At 44.4% G+C, this 27170-nt stretch overlaps 1 protein-coding gene across 2 annotated transcripts in view; it reads right to left on the bottom strand.

Moving 5' to 3' along the window:
• Positions 1 to 13949: 13949 nt before the first annotated feature.
• Positions 13950 to 27170, bottom strand: part of BARX2 (BARX homeobox 2) — a 32702-nt gene continuing 19481 nt past the window's right edge. Inside the window, exons 1-4 of one of the 2 annotated variants that reach the window (XM_066203551.1) lie at positions 20123 to 20179; positions 18509 to 18806; positions 16031 to 16115; positions 13950 to 15266 (exon numbers count right to left, since the gene is read on the bottom strand). In XM_066203551.1, the coding sequence (XP_066059648.1) occupies positions 15009 to 15266; positions 16031 to 16115; positions 18509 to 18806; positions 20123 to 20174 (693 nt within the window). In that variant the 5' untranslated portion in view covers positions 20175 to 20179 and the 3' untranslated portion in view covers positions 13950 to 15008. Of the gene's footprint in view, positions 15267 to 16030; positions 16116 to 18508; positions 18807 to 20122; positions 20180 to 27170 lie in introns of those variants that run through there. The other variant, XM_066203550.1, reaches the window with a different exon arrangement.

Consider the following 27170-nt stretch of genomic DNA (forward strand, 5'->3'; position numbering starts at 1 on the left):
CTCTATTTATAAAGCAAGATTGCCAGGGAGGCACACCCCAATCAAGTGTGATACCAAGACAGGATTAAGCCTTTCTCATTGCAGCAATTCCAGGCTATTCTGCAGGAAAGAGGAATTGTGCATCCACTATCACATGCAGCTGGGGGCTTGGGACTGGCCACAGACCCAGCTTAGAGCATCCATCATCTCCTGGAAGTTATTCCATTCTTTTCCTAAAGAGTCGTTGTTATCCCAGCAGTGCCAGGCTGGGAGGCAACGTAACAGCATGAGGGGGAACCACTGTGATCCCCTCTTATCATTTTCCTTAGAGTACAATCACAGAATTAATTTTAACTAAAGGAAGTCTCTTAAGAAGAGAAATTTACCCTGGATATCAGTGTTTCCAGTAATGGAAACTTCACCATACCCCAGGCACATTCTCCATGCTCAATTAGCTGCACTGTAAAAACATCTCCCCTGATGTCTCCATTATACCTCCTCACCATTAGGGAAAATCCAGTAGATTTAAAAATGAGATGCATGTCACTTCAGATTTTAATGCAAAAAAAAAAAAAAGTATGATGTTCATTAGGAAGAAAAACCATGCTCAAAGACACGATTCTCCGGAGGCTGCAATTGCAGCTCTTTGTTTCTGACTGGAGCCCGAGGGCTGATGAACTCTCTGACAGTACAAGTGCCCTTCTTGGAGGGGACTCGGCCCAGGCCCGTGATAAAAGGCTTTGTACAGCCTCAGCCATGGTCACCGTTTCCTCCATTCAAACTCCCTGAGCTTGGCCATGGGGGAGTATTTCCAAATGGAATGGCTCTAACAGCAGGTGATTATTACCTCAGTAAGCAGCCTTGATTTCTCTGCTCTTTCCCCAAGTTAAAAACAAAGCATGAGCACATCATCACCTCTCAAAGCCTGCTCAGCGAGATCATCCATTTTTACTGTGACATCTGTCAATACAATAAAGTACTAAGAGCTCCTGAAAAAAAAAATCTGGATCAAAATTGATTTTTATTAATCATAAACCCTAGCAATTACAGAGATGATGGGTTCAGTTCTCCTCTCACCCACTGACAGCACAAGAACACAGTGCCAGGGGAGGGAGGTAGGGCAGGACTGTGACCCAGAGGCACATGAGGAGTTGCCCAGGGCAGGTCCTTGTTCCCGTCCTCGATAAGCAAGAAGCGGATCCGCACAGGATGGAGGAGGGAGGGTGCACTGAGAGCCTAATGAAGCTGCAGGACTCCCTGCCACATGATGCTTCTGAAACTCAAGAACCAAAGTGTAATTTCTGTGGATAATGATAGCTAGGGTCATTACAGCCAGGAGTAAGGAGCATTTGGAAGGCAGATAGGGTGTCACGTACCAGGGCCAAGGCAGCTGCTGGAGGTCAGGAAAAGGAGGAAAGATTGCTTTGCATCTGTCTGAACTGCTCCTCATATTCCTGTGGCAGCCACTGTGACACAGGCTGGACACATTGGAGTCAGCCACTTTTCTAAACTACTCCATATTCTATATTCTATATTCTCCATTTCCACAGAATGTTTTGGGTTGGGAGGGACCTTAAAACCCTCTCACTGAATCCCCTACCGTGGGCAGGGACACCTTCCCCATGACCATTCTATGTTAGTCTTCAGCTAAAAAGAACCTCTAAGACATCTGTTTTTGCTAAAACTGCCCAGTGATCACCAGTTTCCATGCAAATCAAGGTCTGGTGGCTTCAGCTGTTAACTAGAAACATGAAGGTGATTAGGGAAAGGATCTTAACTCTGTGTGCAGTTGGTAGTGTCTCCAGAGAGTCATTCCCCTCTGCAGGAGACAGGATAAATTGTCTCATTCTCCACACTGGCCACAGATGGAAGGAGATGGTCAGCTCAGGCTTCACCAAACTTTAAGATGGTGAAAGTCAGGTGGGATGAAGCCCGTTCAAAGGAAGAAATGTTTCAAGCTGCTGTTGTGTAGTGTCAGTCAACAGACTATCAAAATGAGAATGAAAATATCTGCTTTAATTTAAAAAAATAAAAGTGGAAAAAAGTTAATTTCCTCACCTTTGATTCGTCAGTCCTGAAAGGGCTAAATTTTTGCATACCATACGAGCAACAAAAATTTGCCAAAGTGAGCCAGCTACCAACCAAAACTGGAGGAGAAATAAAATAGTGTAAATCATTAGGAACTTTCTTCAAGAAATGATGACATTAAATCCATTAAGTCCTGGTGAAATCCACTGGTATTGGCTCATTGGGCTCAAGAACATGACTGACAAGGTGATTTGGAGGTGGGTTCCAGCAACACAGTGGTGGGACTTGCAGTGTCTAAAGTGACTCAGACCCAAACTGGACAGCAAAGCTTCATGGAGGGTGGAGATCCAACTGCAGATATTAAGAGCTGGTGGCTTCAAGCTGAACCTCTCCAGCATTGAAGAACAGCCCCACAGGAGCACTTGAGTGATTTTATTGACACTCAGCTTTGGGTTCTTTCCCCAGTTCACCCCTAACAGCAAACTTCACTCGACTCTGGGATGTTATGATCCAGCTCCAGACCTGAATTCCCCAGCTTGTTCCCGTCCTGCATTTGCTGAATTGCAGGTGGTAAAAATAAAGGCTGTTATAATATTTCCCAATGCACCAAAAGCACATAAATTTGGGAGAATTTAAGAGAAACTCCAGGTAAAGCCTCTAAAAGGAATTAAAATACATTTCTTATGAGCAGCTGAACTCGTGTCCATACTCTTACTGCTCTCAGAGAGGACCCCTGGGGTTTACACTCCTGCCACTTTTGTCTTTGTTATTTTGAGAACTCTGTTTCATCTCTTTGTGTCTTTAGTTTCCATGTCCGTAAAAGGGCACTTCCCCTAACTTGAAGCTCTGCATTAGCTGAAATTGTCAAAGCATTAAAATCATAGCCATGTAGTTCTTGTTTTCTTGATTTCACTCTGTAAAGAGAGTAAAATCAAAGCAGATTGCTGCAAAAAAAGAAGCCTTTGTGTCTCATCTTCCTCCGCAGATAGAGTTTCTAAGGTATGTTAAGAAACTAAACCCCACAGGGGTTAGTGGTGTCCATTTAAATCTCTCAAATACCTACACGCAAATATTCCAAGTGCAGGAGGATTAACTCCAAATCTGAGTGGATTAGTCAAAAAGCTTCCACAGCAATGTGGGCCTGCTGGAGAAAAATACATAAAGTTGCCACTTTCGTCAACTTTACAATACGACTTGATCCCCTCATGTATAATGATCTGTAAGCCTGGCAATATCCTGGGATCAGGTGGAGAGGAAAATTTCACTTGGGAACAAAACAGTGGAATTCAGAGGGTTGGAGGATCAGAGGCAGGAGAGCTGGGAAACCAGAGGCCACCTTGGTCCCTCACTCAACACCCCACAGTCCTCGCCGGCTGCGCTCTTGGAGCTCGTCCAGCCCCTTTGCAAACCTATAGTCACACACACATATAAATGTATATTTACACACTCCCAAGGAACTTAAGACAACTCCAAAAGATTAGGATGTGAAGGGCATGATTAAACACATGAAATCACATAAGCAAACAGACAACCTTGTACCGTTGTTTGAAGGTTATATACGTTACAAGGCTAAAAAAAAAAAAAAAAAAAAAAAAAAAAAAAAAAAAGTGAGACAATTCCCTTGCAAGAGGAACGAGGAAAATACAGCAAGTACAGCTTCCTGCAGGACTTCCCTGGGCTAGGACACTGAAGGAGGGCAGAGATAACCACTTGTAACAACCATTCTGACCCACAGAATTAACACCAGGCTCCAGGGGTGGAACAGGCGATCAAGAGAAAAGTCCAGCTTTGCTATAGAATCACAGAATCCCAGGATGGTTTGTCTTGGAAGGGAATTACAGCTCATTTCACTCCCCTGCCATGGGCAGGGGCACTAGACCAGGTGGCTTCAAGGCCTGTCCAGCCTGGCCTTGGACACTTCCAGAGATGGGGCAGCCACAGCTTCTCTGGGCACCCTGTGCCAGGGCCTGCCACCCTCACAGGGAGGAATTCTTGTGAATCTACTGGCTGAAGAAAGAACACACCACTCTGCACTTGTGGCAGCTCTGGGTCAGAAATATTAAAATACAGTAAGATTTTTTTTTTTTCAAGATTATGAAGGGAGAGCTACTCCCAGGCTCCCACACCCAGGATTACATTTGATCTGCAGAACTCTCCTCTCTTTTTATTGAAACAACTTCCCTGCCTGGAATTGGTTGTCAGTGCCTGCATGACTGGTCACAGCTTATCCATAGCCTTAATTAGCAGGTGTGTGACTGCCTGTTTAGCCATATTTTTAGATTTCTGGGCTCTTGCAAGCTGTCAGAAAAAAAAAAAAAAAGGCATTATTTTAAGAAAAGTAACATTGCAAAACAGAGTGACATTCCGTTTGACGTGTGAGGATAAATTAGGGATGAGAATACATTAAAGAAAATTCTGAGCACCTTCGTCATATTCCTGTATTCAAGGAGAAACACAGCTGAGTTTCAGTTGATCTTGGCTTCTTCATTGACTTGGATCAGTAAATTTTCCCCCCTTTTAGTGTTTAAATAGTTTGTCAGTGAATGATCCTATTCATAAAGTCCTGGCAATGACAGTTCTGCAAAGCTAAATGGCACTTAACTGTGAACCTAATAAATCTGCTACAAAAATAAACAGAGAGGATGAGAGGGGAAAAAAAGATTAACAATGGCAGAGAGCTAAAAAGAAAAAAAAAATTAAAACCCCACTGGCAGGTATAAAAGGCCATTGTTATTAAAACTGTTTGGAATGGTATTGAGCAGCATTGCTCCCATTTCCCTCCCCTGTTTGCCTGACCTTTGAATTCTCAGAAGAAACGAGGCTGGACTGATGTTTGGGTACTCTGTGTTTGGTAAGACAGACTTCCTGTGAACGGTGCAGATCCATCTCTCCGGGCAGGTGTCCCCATCCACTGGCACCTCTTGGCTTAGATAAAGGACATCTCCATGCTCATGGAAAGCAAGATTTGAATTTATGAAATGGTAATGGTAACCCTGACTCCATATAGGAAAAATGAGTGCAAATCCTCAAACTGTTGAAAGCTCAACAGGACTCAGGGAGGGAAATTCAGGCAGAAATTTGGAACTATGACAATCCTGTAAGAAACAAATATCATGTAACAAACGAGATGATTTATCACAGAAACCCCAGAGCAAAGGTGTTAATAAACCAACTTAGCATGAAAAATTGTCACCTATATTTAAGAATTGGGAAGAGAATTTGATCAAACAGATTTTAACACCTTAGGAAAATAAAGCAGGAGAGATACAGCTGTGGCTAATCTCTTCTCAATAAGAGAATGGATTTTCTAGACAAAGGAAATGTCACCCACCAGCAATTTGTATGGCTTCTCCACTTCTGCAAAGGGAAGTAGTATGTTCACTAACAAAAGCAGGGCTTGTACGAGAGGGTCCAGAGGTGGTTGGAGATAAAAGGAAAACATGTTCAGAGAGAGGCTAGTGGGCTTAAGGAAGTTTATTAATATAGTTGTTCAGGATTCCAACTGAGATTAATTTTATGTAAGTCTTTAATTAAAACCCTGGGCAGTAAAAGCACAGTTGAGCCACGAAAGTTTGCTGATGACAAAAAGCTGAGTCAGATTGCCATTACCAAAGGAATTGTACAACCTGCATGAAAACAGGAGATTGAGAAATAAGATATGGCAGAAGCAAACCATGTGGTAATCACTGAATGATTAAATGAGGTCCCTGGCTACCAAAATCAGGTGTCCCACCTTAAAAAACCCCCACCAATTTAACTCCAAAATGGGCCAGATGAGATATCTGGGGTGGAAGAGGTGCTGCTGTAAGACCTTCACTACAGCAGTGTGTAAGGTTTTCATCACCTGTGTTCAAGAAAGATAAATCCAGCCTGGAACAGAAACAGCAAAAGGATATGGGAGTGATCCTGGGAAGGAGATTATCTCATGGGACAAGCCCCCAAGAGCCTGACAGGATGAAGATTGCATGGAGATCTGATCCCTAGCTTTAAATACCCAAGGAGAAAAGCAGCAGAGAGGGAGAACTGCTTGTAGCAGTGGACACTGCCAGGGAAAAAGAAAAGGCCATGAAATGGGACACACAGAGCCCTAGACAGAAAATTTAATGAAGAGCTGCCATAGGAACTGGCCTCTGCCACAGCTTTCCAAGAGGAGTAGAAACCTAAAACTCCCTTAATTTGTTTTTAAACAGAGACAGAAATATGTATGAAAGAAAAAGTATGAACAAACATGGAATTGCAACAACCTGGTCTTGTAACCCAAACAACACTGCTTATCCTGACTTTTATCTCCTGCCACGATACCAGCTTGAGAAGGCATCCCCAGCACTACCTGCACAGAACCTGCACAGGTAAAAGGGGAATATTTGTGTTCTGTTTCACAAGCATCCATTTCCTGCTCTGTTGTTATTGTAACTACACCGAGTTTCATCAATGTAAGCTCTTAGGAAGAAGAAGCAGGAAATGAAACTGATCAAAATAGGATCCTTCGAAGAGGACACCTGGCTGTGGGAAGCACTTACAGAGCATCAGTGGTTTGGCAATTCCCCCCTGAGCAAAGAACTCAGTTTCTTTGCTAAGAGCAGATCTTGGAAGATATCTAAAATGTAGAAAGCTTTGGGTTTCTCAAAGAAAGAAAAGCATTCTGCCTTTGCAGCCCAGAGGCTGTATGTGCAGTAACTCCTGGTTTTGGGAGACCAGGGCTGCAAGGAGAAGTGTGTGATGCCCTCCAAGGAGCTCTGTACCCTCAGAGGAAGCATTGTCTTTGCTTCAAAATCAGTGTTTCTCTTAAAATGTCTCAAATTCATACTTTAAAGCCTTATCTTGGCCCTTTTTCCAGGCCCATATCCCACACAAGGTGCCCAGGGTGCTGAGTAAATAAAGAAAGTCTCCCTTTGCTGCTGGAGCACATGGGCTCTGTGCTGTGCCCAAAAGGTCAGCACGCTTGCCCTAATCCAGCCTAGGGCTGGGAGCCAGGGAGATGAGCATTCCTTGGGAAAGGGTGTAGGGAGACTTTTCCACAGCTTCTAATCAGTTCCTATCAAGGGGAGGATAAAGTTCAGGGGCTTTCACTCATCCCAGGGCAGTAACACGGCACAAGGAGAGGGGCAGGGCATGGGGAAGGGGAACAATGAACCTCAGATTTAGCAGGTAAAGGACTGGCTGATGCTTCAGAAATGAGCTATTTCCTCTCCCCCGGCAAGAGCTTGGAATAAACACCAAGCCGTCCTCTGCTCTCTAACATCTTCATTTCACTGTGGAAGATGGTGACTTTTCACTGCAGAAACAGATCTAATTATTACCTCAGGGGTAAATATGCACTGAGGCACATGGAGAATAAGGCAGGTAACTCCCAGTCTGGGCTTCTAATCCCATTATCACGGATTATTATCAGCATCATTATCCTACGTAACACAAAATGAAACACGGGGGGGGGGGGGAATGGCATTGTCTTGCCAGTAATGAAAAACATGGACAGGAGAGGAAATAGTTTCTCTGAGTCATGCTCCCCACCCAAATAATAGGAATATCTCTGTGTGGAGGAAGAGGTGACATTCTGGATTAGCTGCTCTTAATTTTCACCATGAAGCAGCACGGAAAGCCGCTCTCCCTCCTTAGGTGGCCCAGACCCTAGAGCTTTGTTCTCTTTGAGGTTTGCAGAGAAATAATGCTCTGCATCCCTTGTTTGGCAGGGATCAATCCTCTGATCAGGCACGTTCCTCTGATCCTCCCACACCAACCGAGGGATGGGCACAGCACAGGAGAAAGAGAACAATTGTTCTGGGTGTGGAAAACAGACCTGGTGTGGCAGCTTGTGGTTTGAGAGCACGCTTGGGCGTCCGCTACTCTAAAGCCAACATCGTTGGTGGATCACAGCTCTGGAAATCCCAGAAGGTGCAATTCCCTAGCTGCCAAAGCCCAAATGATCTCCTGTGGGAGCAACATGGATCAGGAAGTGTCCAAAGTAGGAAGGTTGGGAAAAGATACAGATTTATGGGCCATCCAAAGGTCCATAAGAAGATGAAAATTCCCATCCCTCCTGCCAGAACTTTGGACCCAAAGCACCAAAGCTTGTACACACACTGACATGCCAAGGGCAGGGATGGATGATGGAGGAGAAGTGTCTCCTCACCGATCTGGTACCACCATCTCTCAGCAGAATCACTCTGTGCAAGAACTCACAGCCTGTGACCTACTTGTGCATTTATCACTTTTAATTCACCACTTTCAGCTTGTTTGCTCCTCGTTGAGCTACCAGACCTATAGGATCATGTGAATTTTCCAGAGGCACCAGGGAGGTGCCACAGGGAGCTGTCTGACCTAGCTTGACAAACAACACCCCTTCCTCAATGTTGGCTTGCTAAAACGTTCTTGAAAGCCACAAAAACCTGCAGGGTTTTTACCCAGCACTTTCAAGGATGGAGCGCTGCTGTTTTCATGACAGTTTACTCCTCTTTTTTTTCCCATTACTTTTATAAGAATAAGTGTGAGTACTACTATAGGACTGTAATTACAAGATGACACTGCTAGAACAGCCACCCAAGCTGGCACAGGAAGGGATGCTGCTGGAAGCTTTCTCACCCTGAGCTCCTTCTAGCATAAATAGCAGGACCTGATTGATTTTAGACAGTTCTCAGACCTGCCTTAACTTAATCCCCCATCTGCAACAGCCTCTGTGACGCCTTTCGGGGCTTCAGGGTCCCTTGTACTCTTTGTCCTCACCAAACCTGCCTGAACTCATCGTGGTCTGCAAGGCTCAGCATCAGAATTGGGTATTGCAGCCCTGAAGTAACTAATGAAAGTTTTTGCTTCAGCTTAAGTGAGAGCTGGCTTTGGGTGTGATGAAGGGTGAAGTCTAAAGTGTCCAGGAAATCAGAACTTTCTCCACCTGACAAGGCTGGCTCCCGCTTGGGAAGAGCATTAAGGGTCCGTTTGGGAAACAGAGAAGGCCTGAAATATTTCACTACTGTTTTCTCCACGAGGGTCTGGTTCCTTTGGTTTATGCAAATATTAAAAGCATTTGCCAAAGGGGTACCATCACTTCCTCTGCTTTTGTTAGCGCTCCGCAGCCTCCGCCACCTTCTTCCCCAGGAAATTTTGGCTCCTGAAATTTTACCTTGATAAATTTGTTCCTCAGTAATCTCTGGAGGGAAAGTCCCCGCTCCCTCCTGCATGCAGGAAGGCAGGCTGTAAATGATCTCAGGAACTTCTCCTAGTGAGTAACACTTCCTATTACTCTCAATTGTTTGACAAAACAGGAGCTCCAATGTTTGCAGCAATGAAGGGATGTGTCAGAGGCAGCCTGGAGGGGTTCCCTGCCCATTGGCAGCTGCCTACACTTCTCCCTTTGGGAGAGGATCATTTTACCCATGGATCCCAGCAGATCCAGAGGCTTCCTTTCGACCACTGACTAAAATTTCACTACACTGGGACACTACATTCAAGGAGGTTTATAATACAGGAATGGACTGGAATTAGTGGGAAAAGCCTAGAAACCACAGGGTGTCTGGTTGAAAAAAAAAAACAACCACCAGACAATCTATTTCTGCCAAGGAAAAATGTATTTAGATTTTAGGGTTCAAATCCCTGCATTGAAAATCACCCTGATGGACTTTAACTCTGTAACTTTGAGGTCTAAAGCTTCTACCCAGTTGTGGATTCCTAGACACAAGACAAGGGACAAGTTGGGGGTTTTTTTTGGCCAGTTTTTAGATAGTAATTTAACCCAAATATCCCGATTTTAAGAGATTTAAATTGTAGCTACAATATAATAATGGAAAGCTGTTGTGCTCCAAAGATCAGTGCCCCCAAACCACATATCCTTCAGTTTAGAATAAAACCTGATAAATCCTATCTGGCAGTGCCAGACCTTGAAAAGAAAGAGAAGCGAGGTTCTTACACAATATTCATGCCCAGCATCTAAGATTCTACTTCAGGATCTAGACTTCACCAACCTCTGCCTTTGTCAAGATTTGGGCCCAAATCCTGTGTCGTAGCTTAAGTCTAATCCCAGAACTGTTCATTATCTTTAGGTTATAGTGCATAAAAGGAAACACAAAAAGCCAGTCATTCATCATCCTTGCACATACAGCTAAACCACAGAAAAATATCTCTTTACAGAGCTAGTGCTTCATCTGTCCAAAAAATAAGATTTTTTTTGCCATGATTTTTTTTGCTTCCAAGTTTTTAGTTTTCATGTAGGTTGATGCAGTTAAGCTCTTCTCCCTTGCTTTTTCTTTCAGCTTCTTCTTCTCTCTTCTTTTTTTTTCAGTCCATTCTTGTGTACTATCCTTTTCCATTTTGCTGCTGAGGAAAGATGATCGAGAGGGAGGAAACTGAAAACCCTCTCAAACACCAAATTTCTTTGTACTGGCCTGAAGTTACATGAATAAAGACCTTTTTTCTTTCCTTATTCATCCTTACTGGGACCTGGGGGAACCATCCTGCAGGATGAGCTCAGTGCTTTGCAAAATTATCTCAGGAGTGGGTACAATAAAAGGTGGGTCCCAGCCAGAACTCCGGATATGAGCGCTTCCCATCCCTGTAGGGGAGTTGGGATGTTGACATCAAGGCTTGTTCCTTTCTGTCAGGACTGGAAGCCAAATACCCCTGAACGTCATCAGGGCTCAATCCCAAGGGCTCTTGTCTCTGGTCAGATTTCTGGAGGAGCAACCAGCAGCCCTGGGACAGCAGATCCTGAGAGGCAAAGTCAAGAGGCTTTTAAAGGCATGAAACCATCTCCAGGGCTGGCCCAAAGGCCCCGGGGCAGCCCTTGGCTGCCTCTGGGGGTGAGGACGAGACTGTGCAGATTCCCTCAGGGAGGAGGTCCCTGTATTTCTCCTCAGATGCCTAAAATCAGGCTTGTGCTGTTTTTCCTGGGTCTTAGGAGCACAAGGCAAACACAGCTTTCAGCCCACAACCTCAGTTAAGGGCTAAATTCCAGCCCAGCCTTCAAACCCAACTCAGCTCAGCCCAAAGCCAGTGGAAGAGTCACTCAATTCTTGGTATTTCAGTGACCAGACCAAAAATAAGCCCTAAGTAGAGAAAACCTTAAAGCAAGAGGAAAATGAGCACTTGCCTCCCAACAGCAGCTGGATCCCTGTATTTAGTTCTACTAAAACATGTGATTTTACTCCAGTTGCAGATGTAAAAGGATTTCCCCATTTCTTCCATGCTGTTTTCCCTCCCTCCAAACACATTCTGAATGTGCTTTCCATGATCACCCAGCGTGAGCAGCAGCAGGGAGCGCTTTGAGAGCGAAGTCTGCACTTAAATAACCATGTTGAAAAATAAGATGTTAAGATTGCTCCTCAGCCAAAAGAGGAACAAAAACATCTTCACTGTCTTGTGGACTCATAAGAAACTAGCCCAGACAGCAAGAGAATTGCATTTTTACCCAGTCTGACTCATAAATGATTAGAATGAGATAAACAAGGGGGAAAAATATTTAAAAATCACTGGAACTGTTCCCACTGTAAAGTGAGGCTGAGTCAGAAACAATTATTTTCATCTGAGAAGTAGGAAATGCCATTCTGTAAGACTTACTTTACCCTTTGTTGGAAAATGGCCAACTTTGCTTTCCTTGTGACTTAGAAACCTATCATTAAAATCTTTGTAAATTTTGTTCTCATATTTATCAGTTTCATTGGACAGCAAAGAAACACCACACACCACTTCCTATCTCAGGGCAAGGAGGTGATATTTTTTTCCTGTTTCTACATTTATTTCCCCACCCTGTTATGTAAATCTTTTGGAATTCTTTAAATCAGACAAATCCACTAGGTACCAACTGAAAAAAAAAACCCACAAAAAACAAACAAACAAACAAACAAACAAACAAACAAAAAAAGAAAAAAAGAAAAAGAAAACCCCACAAACCAGGAAATGCATCTGCATGATCCATTTTATGAAAAACCTTTTGGCTGAAGAAAACACTGAGGTTTTCAAATGCTCTCTTTGCAGTACATCTCTGATTGGATTTTTTTTTTTTTTCAGTTAAAAAGGTCCCAGGATGGTTTGAGTTGGAAGGGGCCCTTGACCTCATCCAGTCCCCCCTTCTGCCATGGGCAGGGACATCTTCCACTATCCCAGGTTGCTCCAAGCCCTGTCCAATATGGCCTGGGTTAATTGCAGATTAATTACAAAATATTTCACTTTGACTGAGACAATTTGAAATATCTCTGATGCCTTCCCTGACAGTCCGCTTTTTGTTTCTAGAGTCATCTGCACACAAAATTTGATTTAATCAGCTGTTCAGGCTTACAAATAAACTGAGTAGAAACTGTTGCAGAGTTTTTTTTTCAATTTGATGGTTAAACTCATTATTAGACAAAAGATTTCCACTCAGTTGCTCTCTTCACTCTCCCTGAGTGCTGCGGCATTTGAGACTTGTGGAAACATTTTCTGTGGAGATAAGAGTGCTGATGCCACTATCCAAGAACAATAGAGGCTGATTACAAATTTCATAGACCATCTAATCTAATTCCTGTATAAACGGGCCATAGGCCTTTTAAAATTAAATGTTATTTCTAGTCCAATAGATACAGTTGAACTACAGCACAATTCTGGAAAGAAGAGAGAAAAAAAAAGACATCCACAGATAAAGAATGTGCAACGACTTAGACATTGTATCATAGCTCCAGACAAGCAGCAAAATCCTGCCTTGCCACCTTTGCCTCTCACTGGGGCTGTCATGAGCATGTCAGGGCTCTGTGGAAAGAAAAATGTTCAAAGATAACTAAATTCTGATGCATTTAATGGCAGAGGAAACACTTTGCGGTTCACAGCCCGTGTTTCCAACAGAACAGGCAAGAGGGAAATGTTTCATCCCATTTCGAGTTCAGTGTGACACAGAAAAAAAGGAGCTAAAGGGTAACAAATACCAGGTATTTTATAAGTTCTTTCCAAATTAGTGTTGCCCAGTTCTGGTAAATTTGTTTTAGGTTTAGGTGCAAACCTGTGGATGCACTTAAACCAGTAGCTGCCTTTTCCAAGCTGATTATTGTGTACTGGACTCACAGGGAGCAGAGCATGTCCCACCCTGGCTTGGCTAAAGCTGGAGTTTCACTACATGAAACTGTAATCTCTGTCTCACACACTGTAAATACACACAGTGAGTAGCACAGAGAAAATTACCTGGAAAGTATTTCTCCATTAAGCCATTTCAAAAATCAATATCCAGACAGGATTATACAGATTGATTTCTTCAAGGAGTTACCCACATTTTATAACATTAGCACTGTTCTAGGACAGGATGTCCCACAAACATCACTGTTGCATATATGACTTATTTAACCTTTCTGAAAGCCAGTTTCAAGTTTTAAAGCCCATCTTCAGCCACAGACTGGATGGAGAACAAACAACAGGGTTTGATGCTTGGCAGCTGTGGGAAAGTCTTGCCAAGCTGGGACACTCAACCATGAAAATAAACTGCTTAAATCCTTTACCAAATACCTATTTTATGTTACCCGATAAAACACAGAGCTAATGCAGATCTGGAATCAGACACTTCCAAACACGACTGAGCAAGAAACTAGAGGGAAGAGAATCCCCTTCTCCCCACTCAACACTCCTTGGATAAGCCGTTTGAGATGTGTACGCACCCTTGCCATACCAAGAAAGGGATATTCGGAAATCATCTCCATAAGGCCACAAAGAGCCACTAAATGTGTGTCCAAAACTGGAAGAGGTGACAGAAAAAAGCCTTTGTTCTGACACATTCATCCAGTGACAAGGTGGCATTTACAACACCTTCACCTCCCTTAGCAAGTGCTACAAAGAGTTTACACAGAGATTGTTGTGCAGTGATATTAAGGAAAATCTGATGATTTTCATTTCCTCCAGATTTTGTTGGAATAAAAAACCCTATTCCAGAAAAGCCCCTGCCTGATATTCTGAAATAAGAATCTCTGGAATAGAAACAACAGCAACAACTGTTTGATTTATATATTTTATTTTTAATTAAAAAATAAAGGTTATCTTAATACATCTCTTGCAGCCTTTGGGCAAAATGCACCCTTAAGAAGACTCTATGAAACATGATGCACATCTTTTCTTGGCACACACCTTAAACAAATGCCAACTTCCTGCAGCAACTTTGGAAATCCATCATTTTCCCCAAACCCTGAAAAGATTTAACATCATTTAAAAAATCCCTACAAAAATTAGAAATGGGCCCAAAGCAAAAGTCCCAGATCCAAGCACCCAGAAGCTTTTGGAGCAGACATACCCAAATGCTCATCCCATTCCAAGTTTTATCCCACATCACTGCAAATTCACAGACACAAACCACCCAAGGAGAGGCAATTGGAGCTGACCCAGGTATGGATCTCCCTTCGGAAGCTTTGAACTTAACCGGGCCAAAGCAAACCTGGGGGTCTGAACCGTTCCGTACAATTGTTTAAGTCGGGCCCATCCCTGACAGAATTTAGTGCTGGTTACACGAGGAAATGGTGCTGTCAGAGTTCCCATTCCTCGGCTGTCCCTGATCTGAGCCCAGGCCGAGTGCGTTGTCCACTGGCACCACAGAAGGTGCCAGGACACCCCACAAGGATAAAGCCTAGGGAACACACTGACCTTCTAACACAGCCACACACCTGCGTTTGACTGCCTGGGAGAGCCCTGGGCTTCTCGAGGAGCTGCCTTGGGGTTCTAGGAGTGGTTTTCCCTGGAAACATGTCCCGGCCCCAGCCCTCTCTGCAGGAAGGCTCAGGCTCCTGCCAGAGGAACAGGCTGGCACCACTCCCACAGGATGTCTTTGTTCCACCTGGCCCATGATTCCCAAAGGCACGAAGTGACCAATGTTTAGACTTATACACAAGGTCTACATACATACATACATATATATATGTTTTTAATATATATATGTATGTATGTATGTATATGTATACACACACCATTACATACATATTTAAATATATATATACATATATATATATATTTGGTTTTGATTTTTCTCTTTTGTCTTTTGTTTTGCTTTTCTTTTCCCCTCCTTTCTTTCCCTTTTAACTTAATGGTGTAGTCTCCTCTGAGGAAGGCTCTGGTATATGTTGTGGAGGCTTCTCTGTCTCCAGTAGGACTTCTTCTGCGTTCTCCTCCTCTGTTAGTTTTGGCTCCCCAGAGGCTTGAGATCCCTCCTGCACCTGACTCTGAGCCTGGCTGTTCATTTTCTCCTCTGCTTCGATCTCCTCCGAGGTGGGAATGGAGTTTTTCTTTGGACGGCCTTTGGGCTTTGTTGGAGCTTCCTGTCCACCCTTCAACACCTGGAGCAAAGAGATGAACTGTAAGGATTCTGAACTCTGTTGGTCTGAGATGTCCTGTTCCTAATTCCCTCTCTCTTCACACCATTCCCGCAGCAACAAGACACTCCAGCCAAGGATCTATACCCAAGCTAAAGCCAAATTTGTTTGAAGTGACAGTAACTTCTGCAGCTGCCACATACATCCAAATGAACAGCCTAGAACTGCATCTCCTCTTCCAAATCAGAAAACATAGACACCTTCACTAGAGAATGTCACAGCAGCATGTTCCCACCAGCATTTATTGGGTGGCTGTCCTTTATAAAAAAGCGTTTTAACTGGAAAAGGACCATGTAGATCAGAATAAGTGAAAGGTGAAAGGAAGATATGAGAAGCAAAAATCAACGATATCAGCTCTCAAAACTCCTCTGTTTCCATAGAGCAATGCAGTCATTTTCGCCTGTGCACAAAACCAATCCCAGAAGCACTGAGATCACACAAATGCCAAAAAGGCAGAAGGAGATATTTTGGTTCTTCCCTCAGTTCTATTCTCATTTCTTTCACCCCTTTGCTTTGTTCTCCTCCTACTGCCTTTGGTCCCCTCTAGCCCACCACATATGCTGCAGCATGAACACTTTAAAAAAAGAGACCATCTCTGTGAAAAATCATCAGGAATAAAACAAAATTTGGTATAAATAGACACAAGTCACTCCACTATGTTCAGCTTCCAAATCTGTTCTTTGCAATAGTTTTTAAGAGCCATGGAGAAATGACAAGGATCCACTCACCATTTTCTTCCACTTCATCCTACGGTTCTGGTACCACGTCTTCACCTGGAGCTGAGTCAGCCCCAAGGATTGAGCTAAGTCAAGCCTGGGAGACAAACCAGACAACAAAATGAGTTTTCAGAAGCCAGGAGGAGCTCAGGTGCCAGGTCTAGGCAGTCCAACATAGTTAGAGAATTCAGCAGTGTCTCTCTGATCAGTTGTCTCACGAATGGTCACACGAAAGTGGTAAAACCCATGAATTTAGGATGCAAAGACAGAAGCTCCTATGGAAGATGCAAGCTCTCTTTTCTAGAAGTGGCAGGTTTTGTCTGCCCTCTTAGAGACATGAACCTGCTGCACTCCAACCGATGACACTCCATGTTTGTCCATGAATTAGGAGTTACTGGTACATCACATCAGTGAAAAACAGGTCACTGGTGTCTGAAGCAAACACGTAGGAACAGACACCCAGCATCAGCTACTCTTTGTCATATATCTCCTTTGCTACCTTCAGAATGGGGATCATGGTACTTGCCCATTCATGGAGTAATAGTACATCTAAATCTATTAATTTCATATACCTTCTGCTTTTTAGGCAATTTAGGTTTATAAGTGAATTTAGTTTTTGCATTTTAGCCGCAGGGTATATGTGGCAGACAGCCCATAATCCTGATTCATCCTCTACAAATCTCCAACCCATGCAAGTTCATGTGAACCCATTCATTATTTCTATATTAAAGCCCAGGATATGAAGCAAATGCAGCTCAGAGTACCTCCTGATCCTTCCCCACAGGGGATAGCACCATGCATCTGACAGTTTTGTAATGAAGTTGCACAAGGGATGGAGCTGGAAATCCTCAGCCATGCCAGGAAAGTGCCCCTCGGAGTCATGCAAGTCCTGCAGGTGGGACAGCTCCAACTCAGAGCCACATTCCACAGTATTCTGCATTCTGTGACTTTTTGGCAAATATCTCCTTGCCTTTGGATGGGGAACACATTTGTCAGGGCCAAGTTTTTCATAATAAAACCTTTGTTACAGCTGGGCTCCTTGGGCAACCAGATTTACATTTGTAAACACCCACATACCACACACCAGCTCTCTGTTCTCCACCTCACACTCAAGGATTCATGCTTCTCCCCTACTCTGGATCCACTCGGGACCCGGTGGCTTGTTCTGCCACTACATCACATCTGAAGCCATTGATCTAACACACCGTTACACACATTGAGTAGAACATGTCAGAGTCATCACCCTGATGTACTGGCCTCCCTCACTATGGATGAAGCAGGGGTTTCAGGCGCCCTCCCAAGGCTACAATCTCCCATCCAGGCAAAAAGCTGCAGAAGTGAACACAGACTGCTGTGCCACATTTCCAGCCATGAGTTGACGGAGAGAAGCTGGACTTAGCCAACCCTCCGTGCCTCAGTGCACATGTCTGGTAATACCTGGATTACCTGCAACCAGCTGCCATCTCTGGCCACATACCGCAGTGCAACCAGCACTGCCTGGAAACACAAGGAAACAAACACAGGGGAAGTGGTACATGGGCAGGAATTGCTCATTGGCCTCAATGAAACCAAGGAGCAGTCATATGAGATTAATTACCAGCCTTGAGTGCTTCAGCAAAGTGTCAACCATCTGGTGATGTGAAGCTGTGAGGAGTCAGTGCAGGCACAGCAGGAACTCCAAAACTCCATGAGGCAGGTTGGCTACGGCCAGAAATTTTGGTCTTTCAGCAATTTGGTGACAGGCAGTAGGAGCCGAAAATGCCATCTTCAGAATCAATTTAAACACTGGGATACTGCCCTCTGTGGAGTGCAGGGAATGATACCTTTCAAACCTTCTCTAGGTTTACAAACTTCCTAGGAATTGGATGGGTCATTCTTCCATAATTTAAATTTGCAGAGCAGGATTCAAAGCTCTTAAAAAAACTAAAATCTCTCTAAGTTTGGTCTGCCCATGTGGTACCAAGTAGTGCCTAAGAACTTGCCTGTGCCTTTGCAAGGCAGCTTTCAATCCCAGGCTCTGCTTTCCAAGCTTATGGACAGGCCACCACCTCCTCATTGAATTGCTGCCGAGGGTGCTAGATAAAAAGCCAGCTCAGGAGCAGATGAAAATACCATGAACACGCGGCCATGAAACATCAAATCCCAGGGGGAGACAGGCTCCATCTTATTTCAAGTGTGCAGCAGGAGTGGGAAAGGCACAGATCCTTCTTCTCTGAGGAGATCTCAGCCTGGAGGCCTGCTCCCAAGCATGTGTATCATCATCTGACATATCCACTGATCTGATCTGTTTGTGTCACCTTTGAGCCCGGGAAAAGTAGTCTTGAATTTGAATCAAGGTTAGTTGCCCATGGCTGCGGCCAATGGCAGAGGCAAGTCAGTGGAGGTGGAGGCAGCACCCCCCAGCCAGGGAACGTTCAGTGTGGAACAGCTGGCCAGGGCTAGAACATCCCTTTTGCTCATCCCTGTTCCTGGTGTGAGCAACCGACCTACCTGTCAGGGGTGGAGAGGTACTTCTGCTTCTGGAATTTTTTCTCCAGGCCCATGAGCTGGATCTCAGTGAAGATGGTCCTGCTCCGGCGTGGCTTCTTCGAACATGGTGGGGGCTGCTCTGCCTCAGACTCACTGCTGGCCTGGGCCTCGCTGGGGGAAAGGTCTGTGCCTGCAGCCCCCGCGCAGGGCTGGGCTGGAAGAACCCGGGAGCTGGCAGCGGCCGGGAGCAGCTGGGGCAGCACGGGCGGCTGCCGGGCGATGACGGAGATGACAGGATACGCCCGCAGAGAAGAGGAGCCTAGCAGGGAGGAAACAGGTGGATGAAGGTCAAAAAAGAGTTTCTTCGGCTGGGGAAGCCTAATCCAAACCCTAACCCTAACCCTGATCCTAACCCTGACCCTGACCCTAGGACAGGTAAAGGAAGGACAGCCTTTCCACTCCTTTTTTAGGAGCTATTATAACCATTGAAATAATCTGTCTAATTACCGCAAGAAATTTAACTCCAAGCAAAAGATGAAATATATCCCCATTCTGTTTCCAACTTTGTTTCCCTGGGGAAAATAGGACAGGGTTCACTTGAGAGAGTGACCTCCCTTCCCCTTGCAGGTAACAGACAACCGAGTCCAGTTCACAACTCATTCCATCCCCTAATAGGCAACTGCATCAGAACCACTCTCTTCCTCCATTGCCCACACTGATGCCGCTGACCATGCAAGAAGATGAGGATTATCTTCACTGACTGAATTCTGCATCTTCCACCAACCAGTTGAGATCAACCCTAAAAACAAACCAGTTCTGCTCCAATTTTTTCAGGGCAGGGCTATTTTGGGATGACAAATCCAAACAATCCCAAACACTAGAGGAAGTTCTGATCCACATCAGGCCTTCTGGTTTACAGCTATAGCAATTTTCTGCTCAGCCTTAGCCCCAGGAAATAGAATGTTCCTTTAAAGTTTGGACAGGGAAATTGAGCTACATACGGGAAATGTTAACTCACTGTAAGATATACAACCTGCAGAGTCTTGGGAAGTCACTTCATTGCTCCGTACCTCATTTTACCTCATTTGCAAGATGGAAACAATCCTCCTTACCTACATCACTGGCAGTAAAACATGGATTAAAATTTAATGGACACAAAGTATTCGGAGATCTTGCATAAATGGGACTGTGGAAAGGAACATATTACACCAGCAGGCCCAATTGTGAAACCCTTCCCGTGAATCACCACTAATGAAAATAATGATCTCTAGACCTCAGTGAGTGTGTTGGGATGAGCAACTCCACACAGTGGAAGAAAGGAGTTGTCGGCCTGGCCTGCTGATGACCTGTATTCCTCAGTCCTCTCCCCAGGTGTAGGGTTGTGATCACAGGAACCGGGTCCTAGGTGAGCTGGGTACATCAAAGAATATCAAGGTGTGTACCGTTGCTTCTCTCCTCAACCACAGCAAACTGTGCAAAATCCAGCCACTTACAAAGCAAGCTTGGGAAACTATTGTCAAAACTCTAAATCCCCACAGACTGGGATATAAGGTGCTCCCACAGCCTATGTTCTCCTTATCAACCCGCTACTGTTCATTTCTGACACTATGGGATTACAAAAACTTGCCGACCCACCCGTGGAACAGATGATTTCTTCTCTTTCAGCCAAATTTGCCCCAAAAATCATCTCCTGTTGCCTCCTTGAAGGGTCTCTCCATTTCTAGAATCCTATGCAGGAACATTGAGGTCACCTCCACCATGAGAGGTACTCCTGGGTGTGCCATGAGATTTATGGAGACATCATGTGTTGATGTCTTCATTTGCAGCAGTCCTGGAACTCAGACCCAGCACACAATTGCTCTTGGTCATTCAGGCTCCAACAGGCTTCTCAGATCCCAGTTCTACTCTGTTTTGGATAAGGACACTTAAGCTTAAGCTTCCTTCAGAAAAGAGAGAGTCCAGTCTTATTATATCCCATTATCCCACTACTATGGGGTCTTGTTCAACCCTGCCCGTCACAGAGCTCCTGCTCCTCTCCAGGTTCATCCTCCAAACCTTATCCCATAGCCCATTCCTGTCCTCACTCATGGGTACCTTTTGGCATCGCATCATTGATTAATCAATACTTTCGTACCTCCATATATTCTGAGCAGGGCTCTCCATAAAGCACAGAATTACTCATGGATAATAAATCACCAGAGCTCAGAAACCCCTGCAAGGCTCCAAGTGACTGACACCTCTGGATGAAAGGATTTTTACAAGGAACTCTCTTCAAGGGAGGTCAGCAAAGTAATTTGATATCAGAGCAACCAGGGATATTTGCTTTCCTGTATGGTATGGGAGCAGCACGTGGGAGTGCATGAAGGGAGGGGAGGATGGTTACAATTGTCCCAGAGCTTAGGATCTGCCTTTATCGAAGAGAGAAAAGTCTCTTCAGGTTATTTTTCTAGTAGTCAGGTAAGATTAGGATTAAAGGAACTGCTTTTCAAGATCAGCAGCAAGGCCTTGGCTATTTTGCAGGGTACAACAGTGGTTATTAGAGAAGCAGATGACACCGGAATTGTTTGGGTCTGGGTTTTCAAGTGCTGAGCACCTGAATGAAAGGATACATTTTCCAAAATGCTCAGCAGCCAGCAGCTGTGCCCTGGTCAAACAGTTAGAAAAGCCCATCACGTGCTTATTTTTGGTGCCCATGTCTGGGCACAAATTTATTTACGGCCCTTCTGAAACCATGGTGCTGCTTATGTGCAAGTCATGGTACACAACTGCCAAGCTGATTTGAGTTCCAGGTGCTGAACGGATTTGTAAGGCTGTTGACACTAAGTGTCATGTATTTGTTTATCATTTGTGCTTGTAAGAGTAACCTTTGCTTATGGTTTGACACCAACAGTTGTGACAGTTCTTTTAGAAACCATGGTAAATAATGAAAGCATCATGATCAGCCCAGCTTATACAAGACTGCTCAGCTTTGTGCCCTCAGCCTGGTGAGGACACAGGAAGGTTGTGGCAAGGAGGAAGGACGGCATCTAGAAAAGACATGGGCCTCAAGGCTGCAGATATTTTTTGGGGGAAAGCTGCAGGTCAGAAAGTGGGCAATGCTTTAGCAGCCCCTTGCATGTAAAGCAAACCAGAAATAACTGACCTCTACATTGCACTAGCCAGCTTTCAGCTCCCAGAGAAAAAAGCCCAAGTTCAGTGTCCTGCTCTGGATCTAGTTATCCCAAAGCTGAGCCAGTCCATAGTCTCTAGGTACACTGTTAACATGACTCCCCTTAAACCATCCATACAGTTTTCACCCTGATAAAGCCTTGCCTTCCAAACATCATGAAATCTGAGGCAAGATCTAAACTTCACATTCCCCAGAGTTCAAAGGTACTTCTAGACTGACATGGTATTGTAAGAATGGAATAATTTCCTAATCTTCAACAAATTAAATGCTGGCAAGCAGCTCTTGTCTGCTCAGCAATGTTGTGACACGCTCTGTCTCCTGAACTGGGATGAATGGGAGTGAAGAGCTCTTTCTTTCCATACCTGCCTTTCACAATGGTTCCACTGAACACGTTCTCACCTGCACTGTTGTGTGAGCGCTTTTTCTGACCCACTGCTCTTTTGTACATGAAAACCCAAAAAAGCTGCCCACCAGAAAATAAGGAATTTGCTACCCTAGAAACACACTTAAAGCATTTTACTATTTCCATCTAAAGCTGTCAAGAGGCGCCACACTCCAGTGGTGAAACCACAAGTGGTTTAGGACTCAGGAGGTTTCACTGCTCTTCACAGGAACAATGGTCTCTTACTATGTGGTTTTCAACAGAAAAGTCCCAGTTTTATCTACTAGATTGATCTTAATTACCCCAAAGCCTAGGGTAGTCTTGGGCTCACTCTACTGCTGAATACTTCTCAAATACTTGGGAAGAATAAGTATATATCCCATACTTCATACCATGCACAACTGAAGGAGCACTGCCTAAACAACAGATTTTTCCCTGTAGTTCTTTTTTAAGGATTTGAATAATCTCAGTTTCAAGCAGCAAGAAAGGTCTTATTTCTGTCCATCCCACAAAGCAAACATCGGACCACTCTTGCTAAAACTAACCAAGAGCTAAAAATAAAATAGACATTGAAACTGCAGAGCTTTTTCTATGATCCGGAAACATTTTGCTTTGCTATTTAAATCTGCGTTGGCAGCCACTATACAGTGAATAACAGATCTGCAGGAAGCACTGCCCACATCACCTTGGCATGAATTGGCTTACTCAAGCCACACAGGTCTAGGAGAACCCTGGACTCCTGTTTTCTAATTGTTTGTCAGATATTTCTGCAAAAAATGTATCGTTGTTTGATGTATCCGAAGATTTTTTGTCACTTGTTCTTTTTTTTCAGCAGCAACAGTAAGAAGATGTTACATCAAGAAGACCAACCTGAAGCCATCTCCACTCATCTTCTGGGACGTTTCTAACAAACTTCTTTTAAACTTCTTCTGACCACTACCTAAGACACAGCGGATACACCACCACTGCACCAGATCACCTTACAGAAGTGGTAATTAAAAATAAATACTTGAAACAAATCTTTTCCCCTTATTTACCCCCTCCTCCCCTCCTTCCTGGCTTAATTTCAACCGCAGAAGACACAGAATAGAGGGAAGAGAAAAGGGAAAGCACTAATTAGTTGCATGGTTTGACTGCCAGCAATGGAAGAACAGTTTTCCTCCCAGGCAAGCTCAGTTTCCAAATGTTGTTTTGAAAAGCAGCAAAGAAAAAGGAAGGAAAGATTTATGGATCAGCTCCCTTGGCAGGTCAGCCCTGCTCGGAGGCAGAATGAATCTCACACAGAATGGGCTGCAGTGAAAGGTAAATAATAAAAGAAAATGAATTTATGACTCAGGGAGGTCTATAAATCTCTCATCTCCTGAGTGTCAAAACAAAGGGAAGCAAGAAGGAGTTGAGTTCATTTAGGAAAGAACCGGATTTTGCTGAAGGAGCAGGCAGTTTCTTGACAAGAATAAGCAAACCCTGAGTGAAGCAAGGAAAACAAAAGAAGCATGGAAACCTTGAGAATTAGTTGAACCACACACCGTTTCTTTAGTGGGGAGGGCATCACATTGACTTTTTCCACCATAGATGCTAAAAAGCAGAGATTTTTCCAACCATACCAATTCCACGGCTCTCAGCTAGACTTTACCACCACATCCAGAACTGAGCCTGGACCTGGTACAATCCAGGAACTCAATGTGGCCCAGGAGCCAAGTGCTTAAAGACAACAACCAGTGAGTGCTGCAGGACACATGACGTCCCCTCAGTCAGAGTGGGACTTTGCCTCATGGTTGCCAGACCTGCCAAACGCTGACCAGAGGCAGAACCTGACCCTTGTACAAGGACTCAGTTCCTCTGCTGAGCTTCCTCAGGCAGTACCTGGAACTGCAGCGGCTCTCTTGTCCATTAGGAGCCCCACTGAGGGCAGGAAAGCAATTCTAGCACTCAGGTTAGACCTTATCTCATCTACTTTGATGACATCAGATTTAAATCTCTGCTTCATCTATACCAGGCTTAGGCACTGAAAAGTTCCTTAGACATGGAAGACTCTTTCTTATTAGCTATTAGAAGGCATCGTGTTCTTCCCAAGACTTGCGCGGCGCTCCACCAAGCATCCTGATACGGACATAAAGGCAAGAGGAAAGGGAAGAACAGCAACAGGCTGTGCATATACCAGAGAAATTCACATCCTCTCAGGAGCAAGTGCTTACAAGAGGATTGAGGGGAATTGCCAGGTCTCTCAGACTTCCTTGATCCAGCCCTTTCCAGGGTGCCTGGCCCACAGAGCACTGTCATGAGCACTTGAATCCCAAGTTTAAAAAATGACCTGGGTGATGTTTCTGCTACGCAGCATGATGGGAACAGATCCCTCTGCTATCTCTGGAATGGGAAGCATCAGAGCCATGCCAGGGGATGGCTGCTCCTGAGCCAGTCCTGACCTGGGCAGAGGTGGGCTAATGAGGTTGCAATCATTTTGCTGACAGCCTGCCACTTCCCAACTGTGAGTCCATGTATTTGCATGGAGCAGCCCTTAGAATACACTGGCACAGATGGTCCTTCAGAGCTGGAAGTCCGGGCACAGCAATAAAACCTGCCTAAGCCATCCCTGAGCAAGGCAATTGAGCCTAGAAGGTGGGACCTAACGAGGTAATTTGTCAGAAACCCTTTGCATCAACCAGTTCAGGCATTGATTCTCTTCTCATCCTTTCCAGTCTTTCTGTAAGACAATCCTCAGATACTCTTTTATCTTTCCTATACCTCTTTTTGTATTGGAAGAACTGGAAAACCCGCAGATAATCCTCTGAGCCTTTACAAGTGCCATAGCTCAGCTCTATAAGCAGATATTTCTGTGACTATTACATATGAAGTGGAAATCCTGGAACCACAAGTGTTTGAAAATACTCTTTGTTGCCATTCTTCTTCTCCAGCACCTCAAAGCTCAGTGGCAGAGTTAGCCCTGTTTCAGGAGAGGAGAATTGTCTGAGGTTTGGTTTCTTTTCCTACTTGCTCTCTTTCTTTGGATACATGTGGAAATCAGTTGTAGCAAAGCTAGAGCTAAAGTCTCAGCACAAGAGCAGAGGTGAAGGGCAGTTCTGGGACATTTTGAAAGCTTCCAAACATAGTCTCAAAACTCAGCCCAAATGCACAGACAAAATTTCCATAGGAATAATGTCACGGAAGCTACAGGAAGGCAGAGCAATAAACCCTGAAAAGTTAAGTGCAGAGCTGGAACACGAACAGACACCACTGGTACTCTGAAATAGCACCAGTGAGGTTCCTTGGAGTAAAGTTTAACTGCTCCTCAATTAAAGACTGCAAGTACATTCACAGTAGATTCTTTTGCCACTCCCATGAATCCTAATTATCTGATAAGGACCACAAGTCTTGCAAACATTAAATGCAACTCAGCAACACAGCAAAAAGCGTAGCAAATGGCTTCTCTTGATTGTGGAAAAATCCAGACATAACTGATGTCTATGGCAAAATGTCCATCAGCTTCAGTGGAGCCAGGATTTCATCCGCATGTGCCCAAAGAAAGAAAACAGAAGACAAAACAAAAGAAAGGAAATTAGTGCAGCTAATTTTAGCACAGCTAAAATGATCCTTTTTTTTAAGGCATTCTGACTGAAAAACTGAAAGTTCTTCAGGAGTCTACACCACTGTATGAGCAAAGTGGGAATGGGAGAAAAAAAAAACACCTGGCATCTGATCAAATGGCAATTTTTGAGCCCAGATTTTCAGGTGGGAGAAAAACTGGGCTCATCCAGGAGTCATGTTTAACCTTCCCTAAGAGAGCAGTCTCTTTTCTCTTCAATCACTTTTTTGGGGGGAACAGGTTTTCAGCTAAATCTGTTGCAAACAAAACCACTGATGTTGGTGGAGACTGACTTAAAAGATGCTCCTCCCCAAAACATCCGCCACTCTGCAAATCCCCGTACAACTCCCCAGGGATGACTGGAGCTGGACACAGCTCCAGCTTCTGTTCCCTGTGGTCTGGGACACTTGGAGCTGTGGCTGAGTTCAGCCCAATTTCAAAGTTACAGGGAAAATTTTCTCAGCTCTTGGAGCTGTAGGATCCAGATTTTCCATTATGAGTCTGTCCCGATTAGCAGTCTATCAACACATTGCTGTATAATTTCTCAACAATGACAGCAATTAATAAGTTGGAAGGATGCAAGGTGTGCATGCTGCAGGCCTCCACAAAAGCCAACAGAAAAATAATTAATCCTTATTGAAAACATTTGATATTCAAATTGTGGTTTTTTTGTGTGTTTAAGGCCGTGCACACAGTAAGTCATTGGCCTTGAATAGCTGAGAAGCCTAAGAGCCTCCCTGAACAACACCTGTCTCACTCCCTGCTGCCACAGGCAGATGTGGAACACCTTGCCTTGAACAGGGCTGGATGTGGGACAATTATCCATCTTAGAAACAAAATCCAAAACTGACCTAGAGCAGCAGTGTCTCCAGGGATACCAGATCCCTGAAGGATGGCACCAGGGATCTTCTGGCAGGGCTGGCGGTCACTATTCTGACAAACTGGCTTTGTTCAGGGTTGTCTGGGGGGAGGAGATGGTAATGCACCTTGAAGCTGGAGTGGAAAGGCCTGGCTGTGGTATCCTAGGGTGATCACTGGGATATCCCGGGATAACAATGCTCAGCCACCGAATTTATTCCCAGCTGCTGGAAAGACACAAGCCAGCACCACCTGGTGCTAAAGGCTGCTGTCCCTGCACAGAGCAGCCTTTCTTCCAGGCTGTCAGTCAAGTAGAGGAGTGTGCCAGGACCTTGTCAGATCCCCAGTGAAGAGGAAAATTTATATGTAAAGAAGATTTATTTTGTTTTAAAGAAGCATTTAAAGAATCTGTTTGGCCAGCACTCAAGAAATCCTTTGTGGCAAATGTAATGGCACTGTGGCTTCATCAGCAGAGAATGAATCAGAACAGACACCACTTCTGTACTTTAAATTATTCTGCTTCACGTACTCAAATAACAACCTGCCTTTTCGATGGGGGCCCCCTTTGACTCAAACCTGCCCCCTCCAGCCAAACTGAGCTTGGCTCAGAGAGGTCCTGCTCATTGTCTAAGGCTACACAAAAGGGACTCTGTCTGGGATTTGTCATATTTAGCTGATGATTCCTTTGAATCCT

The sequence above is a fragment of the Chamaea fasciata genome, unplaced genomic scaffold (assembly GCF_029207755.1).
Source record: "Chamaea fasciata isolate MVZ Bird 193981 ecotype frontalis unplaced genomic scaffold, bChaFas1.0.hap1 SCAF_24, whole genome shotgun sequence".
Classification (NCBI taxonomy): domain Eukaryota; kingdom Metazoa; phylum Chordata; class Aves; order Passeriformes; family Sylviidae; genus Chamaea; species Chamaea fasciata.